The sequence below is a fragment of the Plectropomus leopardus genome, chromosome 8, assembly GCF_026936395.1.
Source record: "Plectropomus leopardus strain MGB_pleo_1.0 chromosome 8, ASM2693639v1, whole genome shotgun sequence".
Classification (NCBI taxonomy): domain Eukaryota; kingdom Metazoa; phylum Chordata; class Actinopteri; order Perciformes; family Serranidae; genus Plectropomus; species Plectropomus leopardus.
This window is the reverse complement of record NC_142183.1, coordinates 10,770,883-10,793,182: the sequence shown is the minus strand read 5'-3', so window position 1 is coordinate 10,793,182 and position 22,300 is coordinate 10,770,883. Positions and strand designations below refer to the sequence as shown.

Below are 22,300 nucleotides of genomic sequence, written 5' to 3'. Positions count from 1 at the left end.
AAGACATTCTGAAACACAGAGAATGAGCTTTTTATTCATCATGAGTCAGGTTATGTCACGCCGAGTTGTCATCTTATTGACTGTGTGGACTGAAGGTCAAACAAGGTGAAAGTTCAGGCTTAGTAGAAAACATCCAAAATAGGCTGAAGATGTGTGACAAGATCTGACTGTAATTAAAAAATTGTCCATTTGTATAAATTTGTGTTTTTTAATTAACACATCACTCTCTTATTCCCTTTAGTTTAACTAAAAGTAAAAAAGTGAACATTCAGGGTGAACAAACAATGTGCACTGTTCACTTCATTTGCTTTAATTAGTAATTAAGTAAGTAGGTAATTTTTCCATAATTGCAGATGTAGCAGTACATTTGTATATACTACCTCTCATCTCTATACTGACTTTGGTAGTTAACTTTGTGGCCTTCCAGCGTGGATATCTGCATATCCTTTCAATTCAGTGTAAGACACTAACAGCCTTCTTTCTCTCTCCTCACTCTGCTGCCATCATCTGGTAGGAATACTAATCAAAATGTTTGTTGGCTGGTTCAGTGTTTGATCTTGGAGAAGCCTTGAACCCAATGGGCTATAAACATTCATGTCGTTTCAATATAAATAGACTTAATGCTCAAACAATGAGGGTTTTGTTTGAGGGTATCTTTTACTGAATGCTTCAATCGAGCATACAGACAAACCGAGTCCATCCCTGAAATGTTTAGTTTGTCATATTTACTAGGTTGCCATTCTCAGGCAATAACATTTTCTAAAAAGTCACACACTGCAGCTTTTTAGCTATTTACACCAAGTCCTACCATGCATTATTATGGATTTGTGTGCTGTGATTGGCAAATACTTGCCATGTCAATATGTTAAAGTCAAAGACATCAAGGGTTAGGTAGAGAGGTAATGATTAGGCCTAGTACTAGTCAGTCTAATATTCTCTGAAAGTCAGGTGACACAGTGTGAGCAACACACACACACACACACACACACACACACACACACACACACACACACACACACACACACACACACACACACACACACACACACACACACACACACACACACACACAAAGGAAAATGTGGTGGATTAGTAGATCAAGCACCACAGGAGACAATGTTATATTTTGATGGTACTAGGATGCACAGGAATATACACCCCAGGTGCAGCAGCAGTAGTTTGGATTAAACATTATTATCTTTCCATATCCCTGTTGACTCTGGCAGTGTCTTTCTGGACTTTGCTGTCTTTTTAACAAACACCAACTCTTCCATCAACTCATATTGCTGCCATCTTTTGGCAGGAAGCACATGCTAAAGGCAGAGGGTTCATTCAGACTGTTTAAATATTTGTTTTATATAGTTCAGTTTTGATTTTGGGGAGGCCTTGAACCCAGTGGACTGTAAACATTCCTCTGAAGAGTTAGAAAACTACATGGTTTGGCAGTGTTTTGTTATCATGCAGCACAAACCTGGAATAACCTCCCAGATGATACAAGACAAACCCAACTCTGAACACTTTTAAGTCCAAGCTAAAAACGTCTTTTGTTTTACACTGCTTACTGCACCCAGTAATGACCACAAACTTATTTTTAAATTGGATTTTCAAATATTCTAAATAATCATTTTAACTTTGCACCTGTTTTACTATTTTCAATGATTTTTCAAAATTGTAAATCATATGGTAATTACATTGACCTTTTATATCTTTTTTCTTTACTGTTATTTTAGGTCTCTCTCCTTTAATATGTTTTATATTTTAATGATTTGTAAAGCACTGTTGTATGAAATCTGCTATACAAATAAAGCTGCCTTGCCTAATGCAAATATGATCAGACATCAAATAATGACAACCCCCCTTTCTACCACTTTATAGAAAAACATCAGTGACCGACGTAAACATTAATAAACTTCCAAAGTTATTCAGAGCTTCACTGTCATTTAATGCACACAACTGTATTAAATAGACAACTATAAGATGTCTTTTTTTATTTAACAAGAGACAGAAGTACACAGCTGCCGTTTAATCAGTTGTCAAAGACTACTATGTCTCTGTCATAGTGCACAGGAAAGCCTTGTTCACATCTGATTGCAATTCTCCTGGTGCGAGCTTGACCTCGGTACTGACAGTGAGGATGCCTGGCCCCGTTGTTTTTCAGTGTACAGACAACGATGTCGAAGGGTTGGAGACTTCTGGTCATGTCACCATACGGCTCTCCTGCCTGACCACAAATGGCTCTGACGATGTTAGTAGTGGCTCGGATGAAGGTATTGGTCTCCTTGCACTCGTTGCTGTCAGTTTTGGTGATGCCGTTTCTTTGTATCACACCGTCACATCTGTTTGCACTCATTTGCCCATTAATATGCTGCTTTATGAACTTCCTGTAACGTTCATCCTGACAGAGCACAGTGGCAGAAAGCAGCAGCAAGCAGGCAAATGGGATCCTCATGATTCCCTGCTGAAGAAAAAAAATAGGAAAATGTTCTGTTCGAGAATTTATGCCAGCAAAGAAGTCTGCAACATTTAAGCTAAAATTACTTTTTTTTCCATATGAAAAAGCATACGTTAGATGAAACTGTGGGTGTATTAACTGAATGTTGACATTATGATGAGCTTGTCACTTTTAAAACCTTTGTGTGAGTAAAATATGATGAAGCTATATTATAATTCATCAGTGTAATCAAGATGATTAAAATAATAAAATGTATGAACTCCTTAAGGTCCATAAAAACATACATATTTATGCTCACAAGTTAATAATTGCCTACATAATCGTAACAAAAGCTTTTAAAGAGCTTTAGAGAAATCCATAGAAATATTATGAAATATAAAACCACTGCTAAAAATAATGGATCATGAATTAAGTTTTCATATGTTGCAAAACTCTAGATAAATTTGTGAAGCCAAAATGCAAAATATAAAAGGCAAAACAAACCTTTAAGTGTAATGTAGAACAGTTAACAGGTCTTTTTTCTTCCTTTTCCTGTTTGTCTAGTCCTTTCAGCTGAAACAGAATAAGAAATTAATTATGTGTTTTGTTTTCCAGCAAGTTTCTCTTAAATACAATGTAAACAAGGTGAATAATGTAATAGAAAGCATATTTACCTGTATGGCGAACACAGTGACAATGAGGTCTCTGCACACTGCTGAATCAGTTATTGAATTTGCTTTGAACTTGAACTTGAACTTTGCTTTGACTTCTTTGCACAAAAACACGGCGGGATGGGAAATCGCACTGCAATCATGTTAAGTTGGTCAAAGGGGAGAAAAAAAAATGGCATTTACCGTTTAAGAAAAACTGCAGTCAAGTATTAGTACATGCAAACGTGGCCATCTGGAGGAGATCTGAACCCTACTGAGTCAACTTTTTTAGTATAAAATATAGTTCATATGCTGTGGCATTAAACTGGATCTAAAGTACTTAATCCAAATCATGGACAGGGTTGAACACGGGTGCCTATGCACTTTTAGCCATATTGTTTAGATCAGTATCTATTTTAATTTAGAAAAATACGAATTTACTGAACATTAACCCAGGATCTTTCCTGTGAACTGTGAAAAGTACCAATAAGTTCCACAAAACATATCACACACACTCATGGACGCACACACATCATGTCATTAAGATCGCTCACATTTAATTTGTCTCTAGACACTGAAAAGCTCACAGAGTGCAGGTCATTAGGTGTCCTTAATGGCTCAGTATGTCTCTGACTAAGGAGTCTTTTCACACCTCACTCAAACTCTGATGCACCACAGCAATCAGAGGTGTTAAGAAAATAAATGCTCCAAAATAAAAACATGATGCAATCATTGCTAGGGAAACCAATGATATAATATAATATGATAGAACAGAATACAATACAATAAAATACAAAATATGATAGTATATAGTAGAATCATCAAGTGTAAACATAGATATTTTTTGTATGTTTTTTGTAAGTTTCTGTAAGTTAGCACACAGATTTCAATCTGTCAATCTGTGCTCATCAATCTGTTTTGCTGAGAAAAAAATAAAAATAGACATGAAGTGGGCCTGAAGGTGTGTGCTTCTTCCTGAGGTCTTGAAGAGAGTCCCTCTGTGTCAGAATCTAGTCTAAAAGTCACTATTATTCTGTGTTTGGTCGTGTTTGTCTGTGTGCAGCTAATCTAAAACACTTCTGGAGGAATCGGCCTAATATATTTGTGAACATGCATGACTGCATGCTCAAGGGCTTCTCGTGGTTGTGGTGATTCACAATTGTTGATAAGCATATTTAACTAACTGCTTTAAACCATCAATGACTGCCGACTCCTCACTCCTCATACCTCGCCAGCAGTGGCTGCAATTTTTTACAAATCAAATCTGCTAAAAACAGAAAGTCTTACATCGTCTGCTGCCGGCCACATTTTGGGCTTTGTTGTGGCTCAAAATTGACATCCTTCAAAAAAGTTTGGTCTCATTTCAACTCAGAGCATCTGGAGATCAGCTGCATAACAAACATGTTATGATCCTCTGAATTTAGGCACAATACGAGATGAGTAACCAACCATCTCTACCAATTTATGATATCTCAACCATTTATGATATCTTTTCTGGTATCTTGACTGAAAGGAAGCCAGGAGGGACAATTCCACTGGTCACTGCCAGCTCGGTTCCAGCTGCCATGGCTTCTTCACTGTTTTGTTCCCTTTGCTGCATGGTGCTAACCAACAGCAGAAAACAAGTTAAACCAACTGTGTTATGAAGAAAATAACTCTATGCACCTCAAAATCTAGCACCGGCTCATGACCGGATGAGCGCTCAACAACCAGAACTAAAATCAGCAGCCTCACCAAGTTCAACCCAACAAGAAACCAAATAGTCTGTTTCTGCAGAACATTAACGGATTATCAATAACACAGAAATCAATACACAGATCCAGTTAACAACTCCAAAATCACAAAAAAAGAAGCTCTGGAGTGTGCCGGTGCAGCACATAGAGGAAGAGACTAATTGCCATTACATGCAGCAGGCCAGATCAGGCCCCCGAAATCCTTCAAACTGGCCCTTATAATATTAATTAAATTAGAAAATTTACAGGGGAAAAATATGCACAACAGTTTTAAGGATATCTAGTCTTTTTCCTTTCTATATTAAAACAATCCACAAAACATTGAGATGGAAATAATTTTATTATGATTTACTAATCCCACGTGTGTGTGTTTGACCCACAGGAACTAAAGGGCAGCACAGAGGATCTCAATCAGCACAGTTTCAGGGTGAGCACCCAAGATTAGTGTCTAATTCAGTTCCTGGGATACGATGTTGAGTAAAGGCCAGAAAAGTCTTTTCCCAGAACTCGAAGAAGAATGATGACAGGTGACCTTTGACCTCCTATATACATAATATCAAAACTTCATCATGATATAGAAAGAGACATTTGTGGAAAATTTGAGAGTATGAATTCTTGAGTTATGCCCAAAAACATGTTTTATGAGGTAACCGTCACCTTTGACCTTCAACCACCAGATACTACTCAGTTCATTCTTGAGTCCAAGAGGACGCTTGTGCCAAATTTGAGGAAACTGTCTCAAGGTCATCTTCAGATATTACGATCATGAAAATGAGAGGATGCAACATTTTGTGAACGCAACATCTCAACAAAACCTAATCTGTTCATCCTTGAGTCTAGAGCTGGGCGATATGGCTTAAAAATAATATCACAATATTCTTATTCCATATCTTGATACACGATATACATCTAAATATTTTGAAATCTCCTCTAAAGTACTACTTATGTTAAAAAAAAGTAAAGTATATGGTTAAATAAAGTATATAGTATATAGTTTATACAGAGTATAAAGTAAAGGTATATAAAACATTGTTATAAATGAAATAAACGATAAAGCATCATGTGAAACAACAGATGTTTTTTTATCGCCAGATGATATATTTCATCATATCACACAGCCCTACTTCAGTCCAAGTGGATGTTTGTGCTAAATTCAAAGAAATCCTGTCAAAGTAATCTTCAGATTTCATTCACAAGGATGTGCTGAACAGACGAACAGATAAACAGACATATTGAAGGATTATAGAGGGACAACCTGAAAACATAATGCCTCTGGCCGCAGCTATGGTCGGCAGGGAGGCATAAAAATACTGTCTGTGGCCGGGTTTCTTGCTTAACGTTCCCATAGACAAGGACTAGATTGATGTATCTGGTTGGTTCATGCTCAGGTTGAAATTTCCAGCCTGGACTTCCGGTGACGCCATGTTCGAAGTCGCAGCATAACAGTTGAGCTCCGTCCATACAAATAATTTAACCCTAACAAAAGAACTAAAAACTTGGCAGAATCGCGGAACTCAGGATGACATCGTCTACTAGACACAAAGGTACAAGTAAGCAGGAGCTGCAGAAGGATAAAAGTGATAATTTGAAGCAGCTAACAATTCAAGCATCCAGTGGTGCACTTGAAGCTAACACACAGGGCCAAGAATCCAAAATATTAGCTGAGCTAGAGAAGCTAAGGAAAGAAAATCTGGAAGGTCATTCCCAAACCAGGTTGTCGCTGACAAAGCTGGAAAACTCCATGCAAGAACTGAAAGGTGAAATGACAAAACTTGAGAAACGAACCACGGAGACGGAGGGCCGTATTAGCAATGCGGAAGGCGCAGCGAGGAGACATGAAGGCGCTCGGTACTTGTTGCTCAGGGAAATGGATTTAACAGCTAGGTGTGAAGATCTGCAGAACAGATCAAGAAGGAATAACCTGAGAATATACGGAGTACCTGAAGGAAGTGAAGGAGGAGATGTTAAAACCTTCGTGAAGGAACTGATTCAGTCGGCTCTTCAACCCGGCGCCGAGGGAATATACAAATAGAGAGCCCACCGGTCCTTGGCAGCCAAACCGAAGAACCCCTCTGCCAGTCCAAGGTCCATAATTGTCAAATTTGTGGATTACTCAGTGAAGGAAGCTATTCTGAGACAAGCATGGGGCCAAAGGCAGACTTTCTATAAGGCAGGTCAAATTTACTTCGATCATGATTACTCCCAGACTTCAAAAAAGGCGCTAGTACGGGATGTAATCAAACAACTAAAGCAGAAAAACATTAGAGCCAAGTGTATCTACCCGGCACGGCTAAAGACGGTCACAGAGACTGGTGAGAAGACCTACCCGACGCTTACAGAAGCCTTCCCGATGCTACAGGAGCTCGGCATCCAGGTCAGGGTGGATGAGCGAGAACAGGTGGAAAGAGAGCTGGCGAGCTACAGATGGAGGCGCCAGGGGAGGGAGGAGAGAGCCAGCGGTGCTATCAGGTCAGATGTTAAAGCCCTCCTCGGTGGAGCGGAGTGACAATAGAAATACGCCAAGTTTTTTTTTTTTTCTTTTATAGAGTGCAAAAGCGATTAAAGTTAGGAAGGAAAAAAAAAAAAAAACAAGTTTTGTGTTGATGGACGGAACTTAGACTAAACTTAAAAGTTGCAAGCACTGCCTGCATATGGAGCTGCAGCGATCGTCCTGAACCAGGCGATAGCAGCCCCGACACTGTGTGTGAATCCCACAGAGGAGTAGTCACCACCCTCTGCCCAGATTACATCAGGGACTGGTTCTTTTTCAGGCTTGAAAAGGTAACAGGGAAAAATCGAAAATCCCAGTTGGGAACATGGGAGTTTACTGTTCTGTATTTGTTCTATGTTTTCTATATTGTTAAGCTGACCTTGAGACTAGTTTTGGGCCATTGTCATTTCACTGCATACCTGTTTTATCTGACTTTATGTATATGTGGATAACAACGAGATGGGAGCATATCAACAAATACAAAACACTTCTTTATGGATAGTCTAAACTTTGTCAGTTACAATGTTAAAGGTATAAATAATCCAATTAAGAGGAAAAAAATATTCAGCCAACTTAAAAAAATGCACTGTTCAATAGCAATGATCCAGGAGAGCCATTTGTCAGAAAAAGAACATTTAAAACTGAAAAGGGAATGGGTGGATCAAGTCTATAGCTCCTCATTTAAAAATGGGAAGAAAAGGGGGTTGTCATCCTTATAAATAAATCAGTCTACTTTAACCATGAAAAACAATAGTTGACAGGGAAGGCAGATATGTGATGGTTACAGGGACAGCTGGAGGTAATCTGAAAATTACAATGCTTAATCTTTACGCCCCAAATGAAGATTGTCCAAAGTTTTTTAAGACAGTGGCATCCCTTTTGGCAGATAAAGCAGAGGGAATTTTACTGATAGGGGGAGATTTCAACTGCATTCTGAAACACAATCTAGATAGACTCCCACAAGGAACGCACTCTATATCAAAAGAAATCGGCTGCTCTCCTTGCAATGATGGATGCTCTAGGCCTGGTGGATGTCTGGGCGCAACCTGCACCCTAGGGAGAAAGACTTCACCTTCATGTCTCAGGTGCATGGCAGTTACTCCAGACTGGACATGTTTTTAATATCAGGAGTAGACATGTACAGGACTCATGAATGTAATATAGAGCCAATAACAATATCTGACCATGCACCTGTTACATTAAGGATTGAGATTGGAACAAGTAAACATTTTAAATACTGGAGACTCAATGTATCATTGTTAAACGATGAAGTTATTCGACAAGAAATGTGTAAAGAGCTGGCAGATTATTTTGCATTTAACGATAATGATATGGTTTCCCCCTCTATACTTTGGGAGGAGCAAAAGCTGTGATGAGGGTAAGTATTGCTATCTCTTCTAGGTTAAAAAGCAAAGGCTAGCAGCTCAACAGAGGGAATTGGAGAAGGAAATAAAGAGACTAGAAACAGAACACCAACAAACAAAAAACAGAAACATTGGCTTCATTAAAAGAGACTAGACAGAAATTAGATGACCTGTTAACTTATAAAGCTGAGGGGGCACTGCGATTTACAAACAGAAAGTACTACGAACTAGGCAATAGAGCAAGCCGACTTCTGGCCTTTCAGCACGCAAGGCTCAGTCCAATAGAGCAATGCGTAAGATAAAATGTCCAACCACTAATCAGATGTTAACTTGCTTAACCAAAAGATATCTCTGAAGCATTTGCTTCATATTACCAAAAGCTATATGAAAAGGAGGATCTGCCTGATAAAAAGGAAAAAATCGACTCCTTTTTTAATTCAGTCAATCTGACTAAATTAACAGTAGATGAAGCAGATGCGATAACATGCCCCATTAAAGAAGAGGAAATTAGAGAAACTATTCTCAAACTTAAAAACAACAAATCTCCAGGGGCGGATGGTTTCCCTGGAGAATATTATAAAACTTTAATAAGCAGACTTACCCCAGTTTTATGTAGAGTGTACAATCACGCCTTAATGGAAGGGATGCCCCAGGGTCATGGTCAGATGCAATTATTAGTGTCATTTATAAAGAAAACAAAGATCCGACCTATGCTCGTCTTACCGCCCAATCAGCCTCCTCTGTGTGGATTTCAAAATCTTGACTGCCATAATAGCAAAAAGAATACAAAAGTATATCGAAAAACTTGTAAAATCAGATCAGACTGGGTTTATTCATAATCGACAGGAACAGACAACGTGAGGAGGCCCTGAACCTTCAATTAATAGCAGCTAAAGGAATACCCCATCAATGCTTCTCAGCCTTGATGCTGAGAAGAAGGCGTTCGATAGGGTCGATTGGACCTTTTTAGAACAAACTCTCAGATATATGGGCTTTAATGATTCGTTTGTTAACTGGATAAAAACTTTTTATAAAAAGCCCAGGTCCAGAGTTAGGGTAAATGGGTATTGTTCCAAATTTTTCCCTCTGGGACGTGGTACCCGCCAGGGAGATGCTTTGTCACCTTCCTTGTTTGCGCTTAGCATTGAACCACTGGCTGAACTAATTAGATCCAACCAACTCATACAAGGAATACCAGATGAAGGAAGCTTGAGCAGCATAAATTGGCTCTCTTACGCCAGATGATATATATTAATATTTTTAGAAAACCCTGCTACCTCCGTCCCTGCTCTCCTACACAGTCTTAGTGAATATAGTATAGTGTCCAGGTTACAAGATTAACACAAACAAATCAGAAGCTATGATGATATCCGGGAGTTGGCCTCCCCAGTTAAATGATCGGGTCACCTTTAAAAGGCCTAAACAGGGCTTCAAATACCTCGGTATTGTACTTACCCCTAAAATCACACAATTGTTTTCTTCTAATTATGATAAACTACTTAAAGAAATCAAAAATGATCTGGAGAGATGGGATGTGCTCCCCTGTCACTGTTTGGCAGAATAGAGGCGGTCAGAATGAATATTTTACCCTAGGCTATTATTTTGTTTCAGTCCATACCTGTCCTAGTACCTCAATCCCACATTTAAGTTACTAAATAAAATGATATCAAAATTCATCTGGCAAAACAAAAGACCAAGAATACGGTTGAAAATACTGATGTCGACCAAAGAGAAGGGAGGTTTGGGATTACCCAATCTAAAACTTTACTACTGGGCAGCCCAGTTACGGGCTGTGGCAGCATGGGTTGTCAAGGACTCAAAGTCAGGATGGTAAGCTATTGAACAAAACTCCTTACCGGGGTACCACTATCGAATCTCCCATTTCTTAGTCAGCAGTCTCAAAAAAAATTAAAATCAATAATATATGGATCAAACACACTAAAGGTTTGGAATTTGGTACAGAATCGATTAAAAGGGACCCTGGTTATATCTCGAGCAATGCCCATAGTGGGGAATATAAATTTCTACCATCTATATATGATAAAGCCTATAAAAAGATGGTAGGAAAGAGGCTTAATCACAATAAACCAACTAATCGACAGACATTTGTTCAAATCCTTTTCACAACTACAAGAGGAGTTTTCACTACCACCCAGTGATTTATACAGGTACTTACAAATCCGACACTATGTTACAAAAAAATACAAACTGGGAAGATATTAAAAAAGAACCCACAAATATAGAAATGCATTTATACATCTGTCTGAGCAACCTACTTTGCCCAAAAAACAAATATCCCATATATATAAAAAATTAATGATAGATTTATCTGAAAACACACTACACATTAAACAGCAATGGGAATTGGAGCTAAATACGGTAGTGGAGGATGAAACGTGGGAAAATATGTGTACAGCATGTCACAGAGGGATTGGAAGTCAGCTTTGGAAAGAGTTTGACTGGAAGGTTAAAATTAGGTTCTTTAGGACGCCACTAGTAACCTCGATATTTAAAAACAACTCTGGCAACAAATGTTGGAGGAACTGTGGCATGGTTGGCGACCATCACGCACTTTTACATTCTAGGGACTGCCCAAAAATACAGACATTTTGGAAAAACATCAAAGAAGAGCTGGAGAAAATTTTGGAAGTGGATTTACCCCTGGAACCTGTGTTTTTTTTGCTGGATGTACTACCTGACCACTTGTATACTGCAGACCAATGTTATTTATTGCATGTTTTGTTGATGATTGCAAGAAAAATGATTACTATTAACTGGCTGAACCCTAACCCTCCTACCATTACTCAATGGTTACAAAAAGTCAAACATGTATACATAATGGAACATATGACCGCTCAGTTACAACTAAAAGTAAGGATTTTTAAAAGGAGGTGGAGACCAGTCACTGACTATCTGAGTTAGGAATTTTGTATTAGTAAGGGAAATGTTTCTATTTATTATTTTTATTATTTTATTTTCAACTAGTCGTTTGTCTCATCACTATTCGATTTTGTATATGGTATATATGTGTGTATATATATGTATACATATTTCAATATGGGTAGCCCAGTCTCAAGGCTGTTGTTGTTGTTTTTGTTTTTGACTTGTTGTCTGTTAATTGCTTGTTATTGATGGCTGGCAATAAAGTTCAAAAAAAAAGAAATTTCCAGCCTGTGCAGTGTTCTACCACAAGCTCCCAACACAACCAAACCATGGCTACATTTAGATGAAAACAACTCTACTAAAAACCGAAAAGTCTTTCCTTTGCATTTTTAAACAAAAATTGGCATTATTATAACATTGTGAGAACAATCCTTATGTACACTGATCCACAAAACAACCAAAAATGCTGCAGTATGCATGCCAGGGGTGTAGTTAGCAGTGAAACTTTGTAATGATACTCTATAGAAGAACACCACATGCCTAAAAGTGCAGCCATGATGCCACCATTTTTACAGGATCCACACATCACCAGCGTACACAGCGACAGAGGGGGGTTGAGCTCTCAAAAGATGATACTCTGGAACCTCGCTTCAAAAGTTTCAGGCTCCCTGTCGTGTGAAACCGCAACAAAAGTAGGACTTTTCATGCAAGAACTGTTGCCGTGTAAACATCCCCAAAGTTTGAAATCACGAGACTGAGTAAGGAGTGACGAGGGAATAGGAAGGTCAATGTCCATACGTCCTGAGAAGCAGCAGAGGCGGGTGGTGGGGGAGTGAGAGGAGATAAATCAGCTGTATGAAACAAAGTTTGGTCAGATTGCTGCCAGAGCTCAGCAGCATCTCATCTCCTTCCTCTCTGACGATGGAGACGCTGGAAGGAGATGAACTCTGCTTTCCACAACTCCTCAACAGCTCCTGCAGGAAGCCAAGGCGTCCTCACACTGGCGTTACGCTCTTCTATTTTCTGTCCCTCATCTCTGTGTTCACTACAGCTCTCAACCTGCTGGTCATCATCTCCATCTCCCACTTCAGGCAGAGATACGCACCTTTAGCACTGCTAATAGCCGGTTACAGTTATTTTTACAGGAAGAAGAAGTAGCTGTGAGACAGCTGATAGATGTTTATTATTTAGACTTTTGTGTGTGGACAGCAGCAGCAGACTACTCTGCACTTACTATTCAATCACTGTCTTAATGTTATTATTCATAGTAATGGTTTTCTCTCACTGCAGGCAGCTCCACACCACCACCAACCTCCTCCTCCTTTCCCTGGCTGTCTCAGACTTTCTCGTGGGCCTCATAGTGATGCCGGCTGAAATCATCTTAGCTGAGACCTGCTGGTTTTTGGGTGATCTCATTTGTGCTGTCTATTATCTTTTACCCTTCATCATTGTCTCTGCCTCAGTAGAAAGCATGGTGCTCATATCAGTCGACCGCTACGTGGCTATTTGTTACCCTCTGCATTACCCCAACAAAGTCACTTTTAAGAGAGTCCGATTAGCCATAAGTCTGTGCTGGATCTGCTCTCTTCTTGTTAGCATTGTTATTTTATATGATCACCTGAAAAAGCCAGGCACGTACAACTCTTGCTATGGAGAATGTGTGGTTGACATTGCAGGTGATGTGGATCTTGTTTTGAATTTTATTATACCCATTTCCATCATCATAATTCTGTACATGAGGGTGTTTGTGGTGGCTGTCTCTCAAGCTCGGGCCCTGCGCTCCCAAATCACAGCTGTCACACTGCAGCGTTCACGGACTGTAACAGATAAGAGGTCTGAGCTGAAAGCAGCCAGGACTCTTGGTATTGTCGTGGCCGTGTTTCTGATGTGTTACTGTCCATATTACTGTCTCGCTCTCACAGGTGGCACAATAATGATCGGCTCCTCAGCAGAAGCCTTTATGAGTTTTCTGATGTATTTTAACTCCTGTCTCAACCCTGTGATTTATGCCTTTTTCTACCCTTGGTTTAGAAAGGCTGTTAGACTCATTGTTACGCTTCAAGTAATGCAGCCCGGATCCTGCGAGGCAAACATACTGTAAAGATTTTTTTTCTGTGCAGCGGGAAATCACTGAGGTGAAATGAAGAGGATTAAGTCTGAGCATACAGAACTGTTGTTGTGACAAAGAATCTTTTTAACCCTTTAAAACCTAGATGGACATCAGTTTTCCTGTGCTGCGTTTAGACGCCTTGCATAATCATTTAACCCTTTGAAACCAAACATATTGGTTTGATTTCTTTCAAAAACATGTTGGGGTGTTGCAATGATCAACTTGGCAAGAAATGTCTTGTTAATTGCAAGAAATTAAAAGGTGCGAAGAACAGAAGAGTTCGCACACTAGTGCATGCTCCCATAAAAATGTATTTGATTACGTCCACACGTGTGATGTTTTGGGCATTATCCCCTCTTCAGGAAGGTGCTGCTTGTATTTTCAACATGAGCAAACAGATTGATTAAGACTGTGAGAAGTAAAGGAAAGCCCAGAGAAAAACTTTTATGTGTAACATATACTTTTCCTGAGGTCGAGAATGTTGTATGTGTAATAAAGTTAAATGCTTACACATTTTTGGAACTCTAAACGCTAATATTCAGAGTGAACCACGTGAGATTTATCACTGGTTATTTTCACAGTCTGCACAAGAAAAATGAGTTTACCGTACCATGTCCGCATATCGTACCTGAATTAACTTTTTAGATCAACTGATAAAAAAATATACATAAACGAAAGCATTCTTCTCTTATCTAAGCCTTAAATCAAAGCCTTCCAGTGTAGAGAAGAGACTTTTGGTTTTATTGTAAATGAATCTTCACGGATTAAATGTCACACCAATCAAGCTCACTCTGCTGAGATGTCATTAAGTTTGTCTAAATGATCGTATATAATTTTGCATTTTAATTACTTTAATAATAAAGAACTCTATGCATCCACACATTACAGATTCATTCCTTTATGGATTACATGTGCAGTAAGACAGTGGAGACTCATGTATGTCCTCCAGCATGTGCACTTGATTACCACTGGCCAAGTTATGCTGAAATATACATTTTACAGTAGTTGCTTGTGAATAATACATGAATCTTATTATTAAATACAGTCTGTGAACTTTGGATCTGCAATACCCACTTCTGTCTGCACACTGCTGCCATCTTGTGGTGGGAAGCAGATGGTTTGATGATAACAGCCATGTGGTTTTGACTCTTGTACTTTCTTGGTCCACTGATGCTGATATGTTCATTACAGGGTTATTCTAGTGTTTTACTGGGTTATCTGATAAAAATAACACCTACAGCAGCTACCCTGACAGATGCAGGGGGTGGCTGGTCATTTCTGAACCTCTGACAACCACTGCAACTAAATATTCAAAGTACCTTATACGTAACCTGACCCCAAAAGAGCTGCAACAGACCTCAACAGAAACATTGACTTTAACCATCCATTTGTATGAACAGTTTACATGTTTCCTCATCTGTACTGTATAATTACAGCACAATCATATTTCTTATATGGATCCTAAAGCCTTGATGTAAAGTATCTTAAATTCCTTACTTGGCCAGGGTTAAACACCTGCCACCAAATATCAATTTTATATTTTTTGTAGCTGGACTGATCATTAGGAGCACTATTAATCTGATTTGAGATTAAACGAAAATAGAATTTTTTCATATAAACAAGCAGACAAATAAAAAAAAGTAATATTTACAGACAATGACAAAGGGGAAACTTGAGTTCTGCTTGGATTAAAATTATGTCTTCATTCACCACTACAGAGGCTGCTGCTCTCACCAATTTCTTTGCTTTCTCTCCATCTGCTCTTTGTGTCAGCAGAAACCTTGGTACTACATCGCATCACATCACAGCACATCACTGCTGCAAAAGCTAACGAAGAAGCATGTCTAGTTATCAGGGTAAGCCAGATTAATTAAAAGTATGAAATTAGTGTTTAACAGATGGCACACTCTTTTAGCCCATTTCAACCACAAGGGTTACACTGGCAAAATACAACAAATCATATAAGATTCAATTAGTTCAATTGTCTACAACAGTATTATGTTCACAAAAAAACAACAACAATGCATATATCACCATAGATATATGACTTAAACACATCTCTTAAGTATCTTCATAGCATACAAAAATATGTTAGTCAGGGTTTCCCACATATTCATTTATTTGTGGCACCTGCCACAATTAAAAAATCTGCTGCAATGTATTGATTTTATATCTTTGGAGCTGGACTGTTCATTAAGAGCACTGTTGGAATATACACACAGTTCAGTTATTCACTCAGTACACTCTCAAAGCACACTGTGCACTCTCGGCACAGAGGGAGCAAAAGAACAGCATGAGCAGAGGAAGTGAAACTTGAGACGATTAACGCTGGGTCTAATAACTCTCACTTCTCCAGTTCATCTATCTGATCAGCTCTGACCAGATCAAGAGATCAATTATCCACTTTGCAACTCAAAACTCCTCACACTGCTGGTGTTGAAAAAGAAGAACTAATGGGGAGTTTGGCCTGCACTGCGTTCATGGACCAGCAAATCCATCAGGATTTAGAGAGGGGATATACAAACAAAGCTTGTATTCTGACACAGGTCCAAATTAATACTAAAATAATTGACCACCAAAAAATTCAGAATTTTGAAATAATAATTTCAGAGGATAATTTATCTCAAATGAATGCTTTCAGCAAAACCATCCATCACAGACCAAAAACTTAAAACCACCAATGCATGTATCAAAAACATGACTTTCACAATCTTATGCCCACCAAGAAAGTACAATAAAATGGTCATTTATTAAATGCCATTACCTACAACACAGCTTCAAATCAAGACATTTTCTTCCATTTTTCTTCTCCTTACTCACAAACCACACACAGACAACAGGTGACCGGACAACCAGGAAATTAAACACAGGAGAAATTGCAAATTATTCAAACAATTCAAGCACACAGCTTTAAAACAAGACACAATATGAGCTCATGTAGCAGCAACAGCGTAGCAGCAACAGCATAGCAACAAGGAGTTAAATCTACACAAATTTGACCAACAAGAGAAAAAGGGCTGCAAAGAAGAGACAAGAGTGTATGAGACTCACATTATATGACACCGAAGACCAGAGTGCTTTCTTTCTTGAAGTTTCATAGATGTGTAGATCCAAATGAAAACATGTCCCGCTGTTGTTTGTTTGTCGAAGTCCGCCGCTGCTAGCTAACCTAAGCTAACGTAAGCTAATGTAAGCTAACCTAAGCTAACTTAAGCTAACGTAAACTAACCTAAGCTAACGTAAGCTAACGTGCGCTAACGTAAGCTAACCTAAACTAACGTAAGCTAACGCTAACTTTAGTCTTTGAGCTAATGTTAATAGCAACGCTTAAAACAAGCTAACTCTTCCGTTTGTTTCATTGTAAATAATGTAAATTAAACTTTCTATCGCTTATTGTGAGGTCGGAGTAAGGCTGGCACTACAGACCTGTCCATCCACAGCTTCGCAGTAGCGCGCGACCACCTCAAATTGTTTGACGGTTAAATCATCTTCACCTGGCTGACGTCAGTCAGGGTGCAATACCATGTTTGACCACACAGACAGACAGTTACGGGCCGTTAGAACCAGGGGGGCGCTATTTCACCCATTTCCGGAAACAAAAAATGGGACAGACATGATTTAAACCACATAAAATGTCAATTATATTACAAAGAAAATATTAGACTGTTATTTTCAGTAACAATTATTTTGGATTATAGGATATTCCAAGCTTGTTGCCACCAGGCCACTGACCCAAAAAGGACAGCAACCTTATTCAATATTCTTGATAGATCAGTTTTTAATTTTGGAAAAGCTTTGTACTCACCACCTGTAGCCTAAATATACCTGCATTCTTATAATATTCTACTACCACTGGATTAAAAGGATAAATAAAAATTGGTAAAACTTTGTTAAGATAATTGTAGGCCTAATACATACATGCAATGCACAAAATGTGTTTTGGCCTTTAAATCTTTGGCTCACTTACACTGATAATAATTCCACAATTCAGTATCTCAGTATTTAGAAAGACAGAGCAAGGTAGATTTGGTCATTGTAAACCTGAAAAAAACCAAAAACTAGTACAACCAATAGATTGTCATTGGAAGCAGGTTATAGACAAAATACAGCTTTCCTTTGTCAATGAAAATAATAACTGAAATAACTTATCAAATAACTAATCAAAGGTATCAAAGAAATGTAAAGTTTAAAAAAAGTACTTTCAGTCAATATTCAAAATTCACTGCAAATTGATTTGATGGTAAATCACTCGGTCATCACAGTGCCAAACTCATGGATAAAAAAAGTGAAAAAGAGAAACAATATCACATATTTTGTCCAAATATTTGGGAAAGACTGGCATTGCAATCTGCTTTAAAAGAAGTATAGCCTACCTGATCTTGATATGTTCCTCGATCAGAACTGTTGGGACAAATAATGTGGAAGATTTTGTTGCACAAAGAAAGATTTTCAGTAAAACATTAATTTCAGACTCAGACATGGAAGATTAGTGTAGTTTCAATGGTTTAATTTGAACATTCAACATAAGTATCAATTATCATCACTCACATATTCATGTTTTTTAAACCTAACACCTGGAAAATGGAAATGACTGACTTTATGGTTATTTTTCATTTATTGTCAATAAGTCATAACTAAGGTGTTTGATTCTGTTCACAATTGAGAAAAGAGGGGATGAATGTGGCAAAGATAAGTGGGCAAAAGATAGAAACTCAAATTGTGAATACAGGAAGAGGAGAGAAGAAGGAGAAAATACAGGAGACATCTTAAAACATGGGGGAGGTGAAAAGAAAAGAAGTGGAAAATGAGGAGGAGAAGGTGGAAATCTGTGACATTGACGGACAAACTTAATACTGATATGTCTCAAACCCAGAATATTAGAGCTGTGAATTAATAACTGTAAAAGTGTGACGATACTTTGCACCTGTTGTAAACAAAGCAACAATGTATAAAGTAAACAATACAGTAGTAGTTACATTATAGTCTTTTGCTATACTTTTAATCATGTTAGTCATCTATAGGCGGTAAAAAACCGTACTGATGTTGACTGATGTTTTTTTCAGCTGTGTAGTGGTACCGCGGTCCAAAACAGTGACAAAGTTACAGAAGCCACTCAGACGCAGCAGAGTCGTTAACGTGGAGGTTTGCTGTGATCAGACTGGAGCACGCTGTCTATTGGTCGATAACTGTAAGCCACTTTTTTAACCTCCACCCCAAACTATCAACGAGAAAATTTAAACAAATTATCAAAAAGCTTCACCTTGAAAACTAAACATGAACATTTTCAAAGTAAATGCTTCATGGAAATATGTTTTCCTGTATTAAAGCACATTATGAAACAATAACACATTAACACTGTAAGAGGAAAAAATGCAAAATGGGTTCTTGCCGATGATGCAATTTCACATTAAACATGAGGTAAATATAAACATTAATTCATGACAAAAGCATTGTCTCATGATTTAGGCTTTTCTTGTTTATGATCCAATTAAATTGCTTAAATTTCTTTGGAATTTCTACACACTTCATCAACACATTCTCATCCCAAATCATCTAATCATGCTTGGTCAGTGCCCTTCACGTCTACATATGACACTCTGGGCATCCTACTGCATCTGTTGTTGATGTTTTGGGACTGTGTGTCAGTTTACGCCTGTTAAATGCATTGTGTCTTTTCAAAATACACCTCAGCTTTTAAATGTAATGTACAGTTTGTTAGATGCATTCAGTCTTTTTCCAAACTAACCAACAGCATATTTATATTTTTATTTCTTTGTTCAACACAAGCATGTGGTTAGGTTTGGAAAAAAACATCAGGGCTTGGCTCAACATTTACATAGGAAGCAAACACTTAACTCCCAGGTGAAAGTCCGGGGTAGTTTGGACTTATCCTCTGCCCCTTTGACCCACCCCATAGGGACTCTCCAGCTCCTTTTATGTTACAGGCAGCATTTTTTAACTGACGGCGTCTGGTGGCGTGTCATACCACCACACTGTCTCGCTGACTGGCGGGGTATCATACTACCACAAAAGGTGTCATCTGGACTCTTTATAAACTGACGCCACCCATTGGTGTATCATATCACCAAAAAAGGTTTTGGTGTCTATATCTGACACCAGAGTCACTGACCAAGCTACGCTATTTGATGATTTGGGAAATCTGTCTGGTTTCATCGGGCCTGCACACACAACTTATTAAATTTACATAAGCATCATTTTCTTTGGGAACTAAGGAAGGCCACCACAGAGTTTTGATTGTGTTGTCATGGAAACGGGCGTCAACTTCCACATGTGATACAAGAACACCACTATCCATCCAAAATGATTAAAATGAAACATTGACAATATTGCAGCAACATTTTTGAATTTAAAAAAAGTACACAAAGGCACTTGAAAATTGTACAAGATGAATAATTTCAGTCAGTTGCTGACACACTTTTAGGTTAAGGCAAAGACATTTTCCTTTGGCATAATGGCTTCATTCAACAGCTTCCCTGCCTACTCCGAAAATCAACTCATGCAGCTATTTATAGCTCAACTTACACCAGTAGATATAGTTTTTCTTGTGGTGATGTAGAAACGTACCCCTGGTGTCAGTACACCATGACATCACAGTTTTAGGTGGATACAGTTTAAATTCCTCTAACCACAGCAGTGATGCTGTTGTTCAGCAGCAGTGAAGTGGCTTTAAGTTACACTTTAAAATATTTCTTGTTATGTGGATGGTCGGTTTGATTAAAAATGTCTTTCTGTTTCCACCTGTGCTATGACTTCTCATGACTCATCAGGGATTTACTTTGTTTCTGTTTTAAAACTAATTTTAAATCTCAGCAGTTAATGGGTTAAGGCTCAACATGACGCTGAACTTACAGCATGATTTCACTATCGTTAATTGAAATGCTAATTCCTTCTTTACGATGTTAAATTCTTAAAGAGACAGTTCAAAATTAAAATGTCTTTTTTCCTCTTGCCTTTAGTGCTATTTATCAGTCTAGATTGTTTTGGTGTGTTTTTGGTGTAACAGCTCAGCTGAGAGGGACGCCATAAATGTTTACGTCTTGCACGGTCACGACCACAAGCCTCCTGTCCACCAGAGGATGAACGCTTTTTCTGCATGGTGATACAGTTGGTGGGTGTAGTATGGTAGAAAGAAAATAGCTCCTACATGAAACTGCTCACAATAAGGTGTGTGGATTATCTTGAGTAACTGATTCATGATTTCTGGAGAGAGACATTGTTTTTGAGCTTTTTAAATGATTTATTTGGCATCTTGAGACCCCAAACCGAGCGTCATCTAGTTCCACTATATTAAGGAGAAGGCAGCCATCTCTACAGCCGATATCTCCAAAACTCTGCAACTCACACCAAAACAATCTAAACTGATAAACAGCGCTACAGGTGAGAGGAAAAATACGTAATTCTGATTCTGTGGTGAACTCTCCCTTTTAAAAAAAACAAATTTCTTTTAGGTTTTCATGTTAAACCTCATGTGGCTCCAAGTCTGGTGTGCAACAGCAAACTGACGAATAACACAACATTAGAACAAACTGTTAAATCGTCTCTGTGGAAAGAGTCTTTTATGGTTTCTCAAAGAACTCACATGTGAGGATGACGTCCATTATATAGTGAAGCAGGTTAGCTAGGCACGCACAGTTCCCTTTTTCCTCTCCAAGAGGGAGGGCGACAAAGACGGCCGCCTTTTCCTCGTCGCGGAGTCAAGGGGGCTCTTCTCCCTCAGCCCTCCTCCCTCAGTGTCCACAGCCTCCCACACATCAGCACTCACATTAACATCATGCAAATACACTTTGAAAATATAGAATTCATTGGGTTAGGGTATATATTTATATAGATTTACACATACATATAAATTCATATACTTTTAAGGAATGTTAATCTATTTTGCTGTGTATTTTTTCTCCTTACAAGGTACAAAATAACTTTCCATACTATGTAACACATTATATAATCAACATATTAAAAAAAGCACAACTTATCAGTCCTTTTATCATCTTTTAGAAAAAAAAATCCATAATAAAAATAAGTTCTATGTTTTTTCTCACTTATATCTTACAATATATTTTCTCTCTGTCAAAAAAAAAAACACGCACACATGTCCCATTTTTGTTTGTGGTTTCTCTTGGCAGCAAATTGGCGGCGGTCAAACTGAATGTGTCGGAAAAAAATCACATGGTGCTCATCAACGTGGAAAAATCTCAGAGCGACAGCCTCGTTGACGTGTAGAATTCACAAAATGGCAGCGGTGGGTGTTTGCAAAACAAACTTAACAGACTGCGGTGCTGTTACAACGGGCACTTGGAGCAGCCACACTCCAGAGCAGTTTCCATCTCCTCGGAGTACGAGCTGCCGTCGGTGCAGCGGAAAGTTGCCTTCCTCCTTCTGGTCTTGGTGACGCCACAGCAAACACCTGGAGGTGCTGCCGCCTGGCAGGTTCGGGGACAGTCCATGCGGGAAATCTTGCTGGTGGACGTGCAGGTTCTCATCGGTTGGTGGCGCTTCAGCTGCTCCCTCACCATTTCTCCTTGACATGTCAGCTCTGGATATTAACAGAGAAAGAACAAAAAACACACATTAAAGGCCATAAACTAACAGGGGAAGATGGGAAAAGATGCCTCCAACC

General features: G+C 38.6%; 3 protein-coding genes across 5 annotated transcripts in view; 1 reads left to right on the top strand and 2 right to left on the bottom strand.

Annotated features, from left to right (window-relative positions):
- Positions 1-1,973: 1,973 nt before the first annotated feature.
- Positions 1,974-16,854, bottom strand: LOC121948030 (ribonuclease-like). 2 transcript variants are annotated; one of them, XM_042493269.2, is made up of 4 exons: positions 16,714-16,854; positions 3,106-3,235; positions 2,936-3,004; positions 1,974-2,458 (listed from the first exon to the last, which is right to left on the bottom strand). In XM_042493269.2, the coding sequence occupies exons 1-4, from the start codon at positions 16,758-16,760 to the stop codon at positions 2,027-2,029; spliced, it is 678 nt and encodes a 225-aa protein (XP_042349203.2). In that variant the 5' UTR covers positions 16,761-16,854; the 3' UTR covers positions 1,974-2,026. The 2 variants fall into 2 exon arrangements, with proteins under 2 accessions (XP_042349203.2, XP_042349204.2); XM_042493270.2 differs by having other exon boundaries at positions 1,974-2,455.
- LOC121948027 (trace amine-associated receptor 13c-like) lies at positions 5,195-14,540 on the top strand. Its single transcript, XM_088080641.1, has 2 exons — positions 5,195-5,241; positions 12,843-14,540. The coding sequence occupies exon 2, from the start codon at positions 12,916-12,918 to the stop codon at positions 13,651-13,653; it is 738 nt and encodes a 245-aa protein (XP_087936767.1). The 5' UTR covers positions 5,195-5,241; positions 12,843-12,915; the 3' UTR covers positions 13,654-14,540.
- A 1,294-nt stretch (positions 16,855-18,148) lies between the features above and the next one.
- Positions 18,149-22,300, bottom strand: part of slit3 (slit homolog 3 (Drosophila)) — a 334,139-nt gene continuing 329,987 nt past the window's right edge. For both annotated transcript variants that reach the window (XM_042492991.2, XM_088080859.1), the window contains one exon: positions 18,149-22,216. In XM_042492991.2, coding sequence (XP_042348925.1) covers positions 21,963-22,216 — 254 coding nt within the window. In that variant the 3' untranslated portion in view covers positions 18,149-21,962. The remainder of the gene's footprint in view (positions 22,217-22,300) is intronic.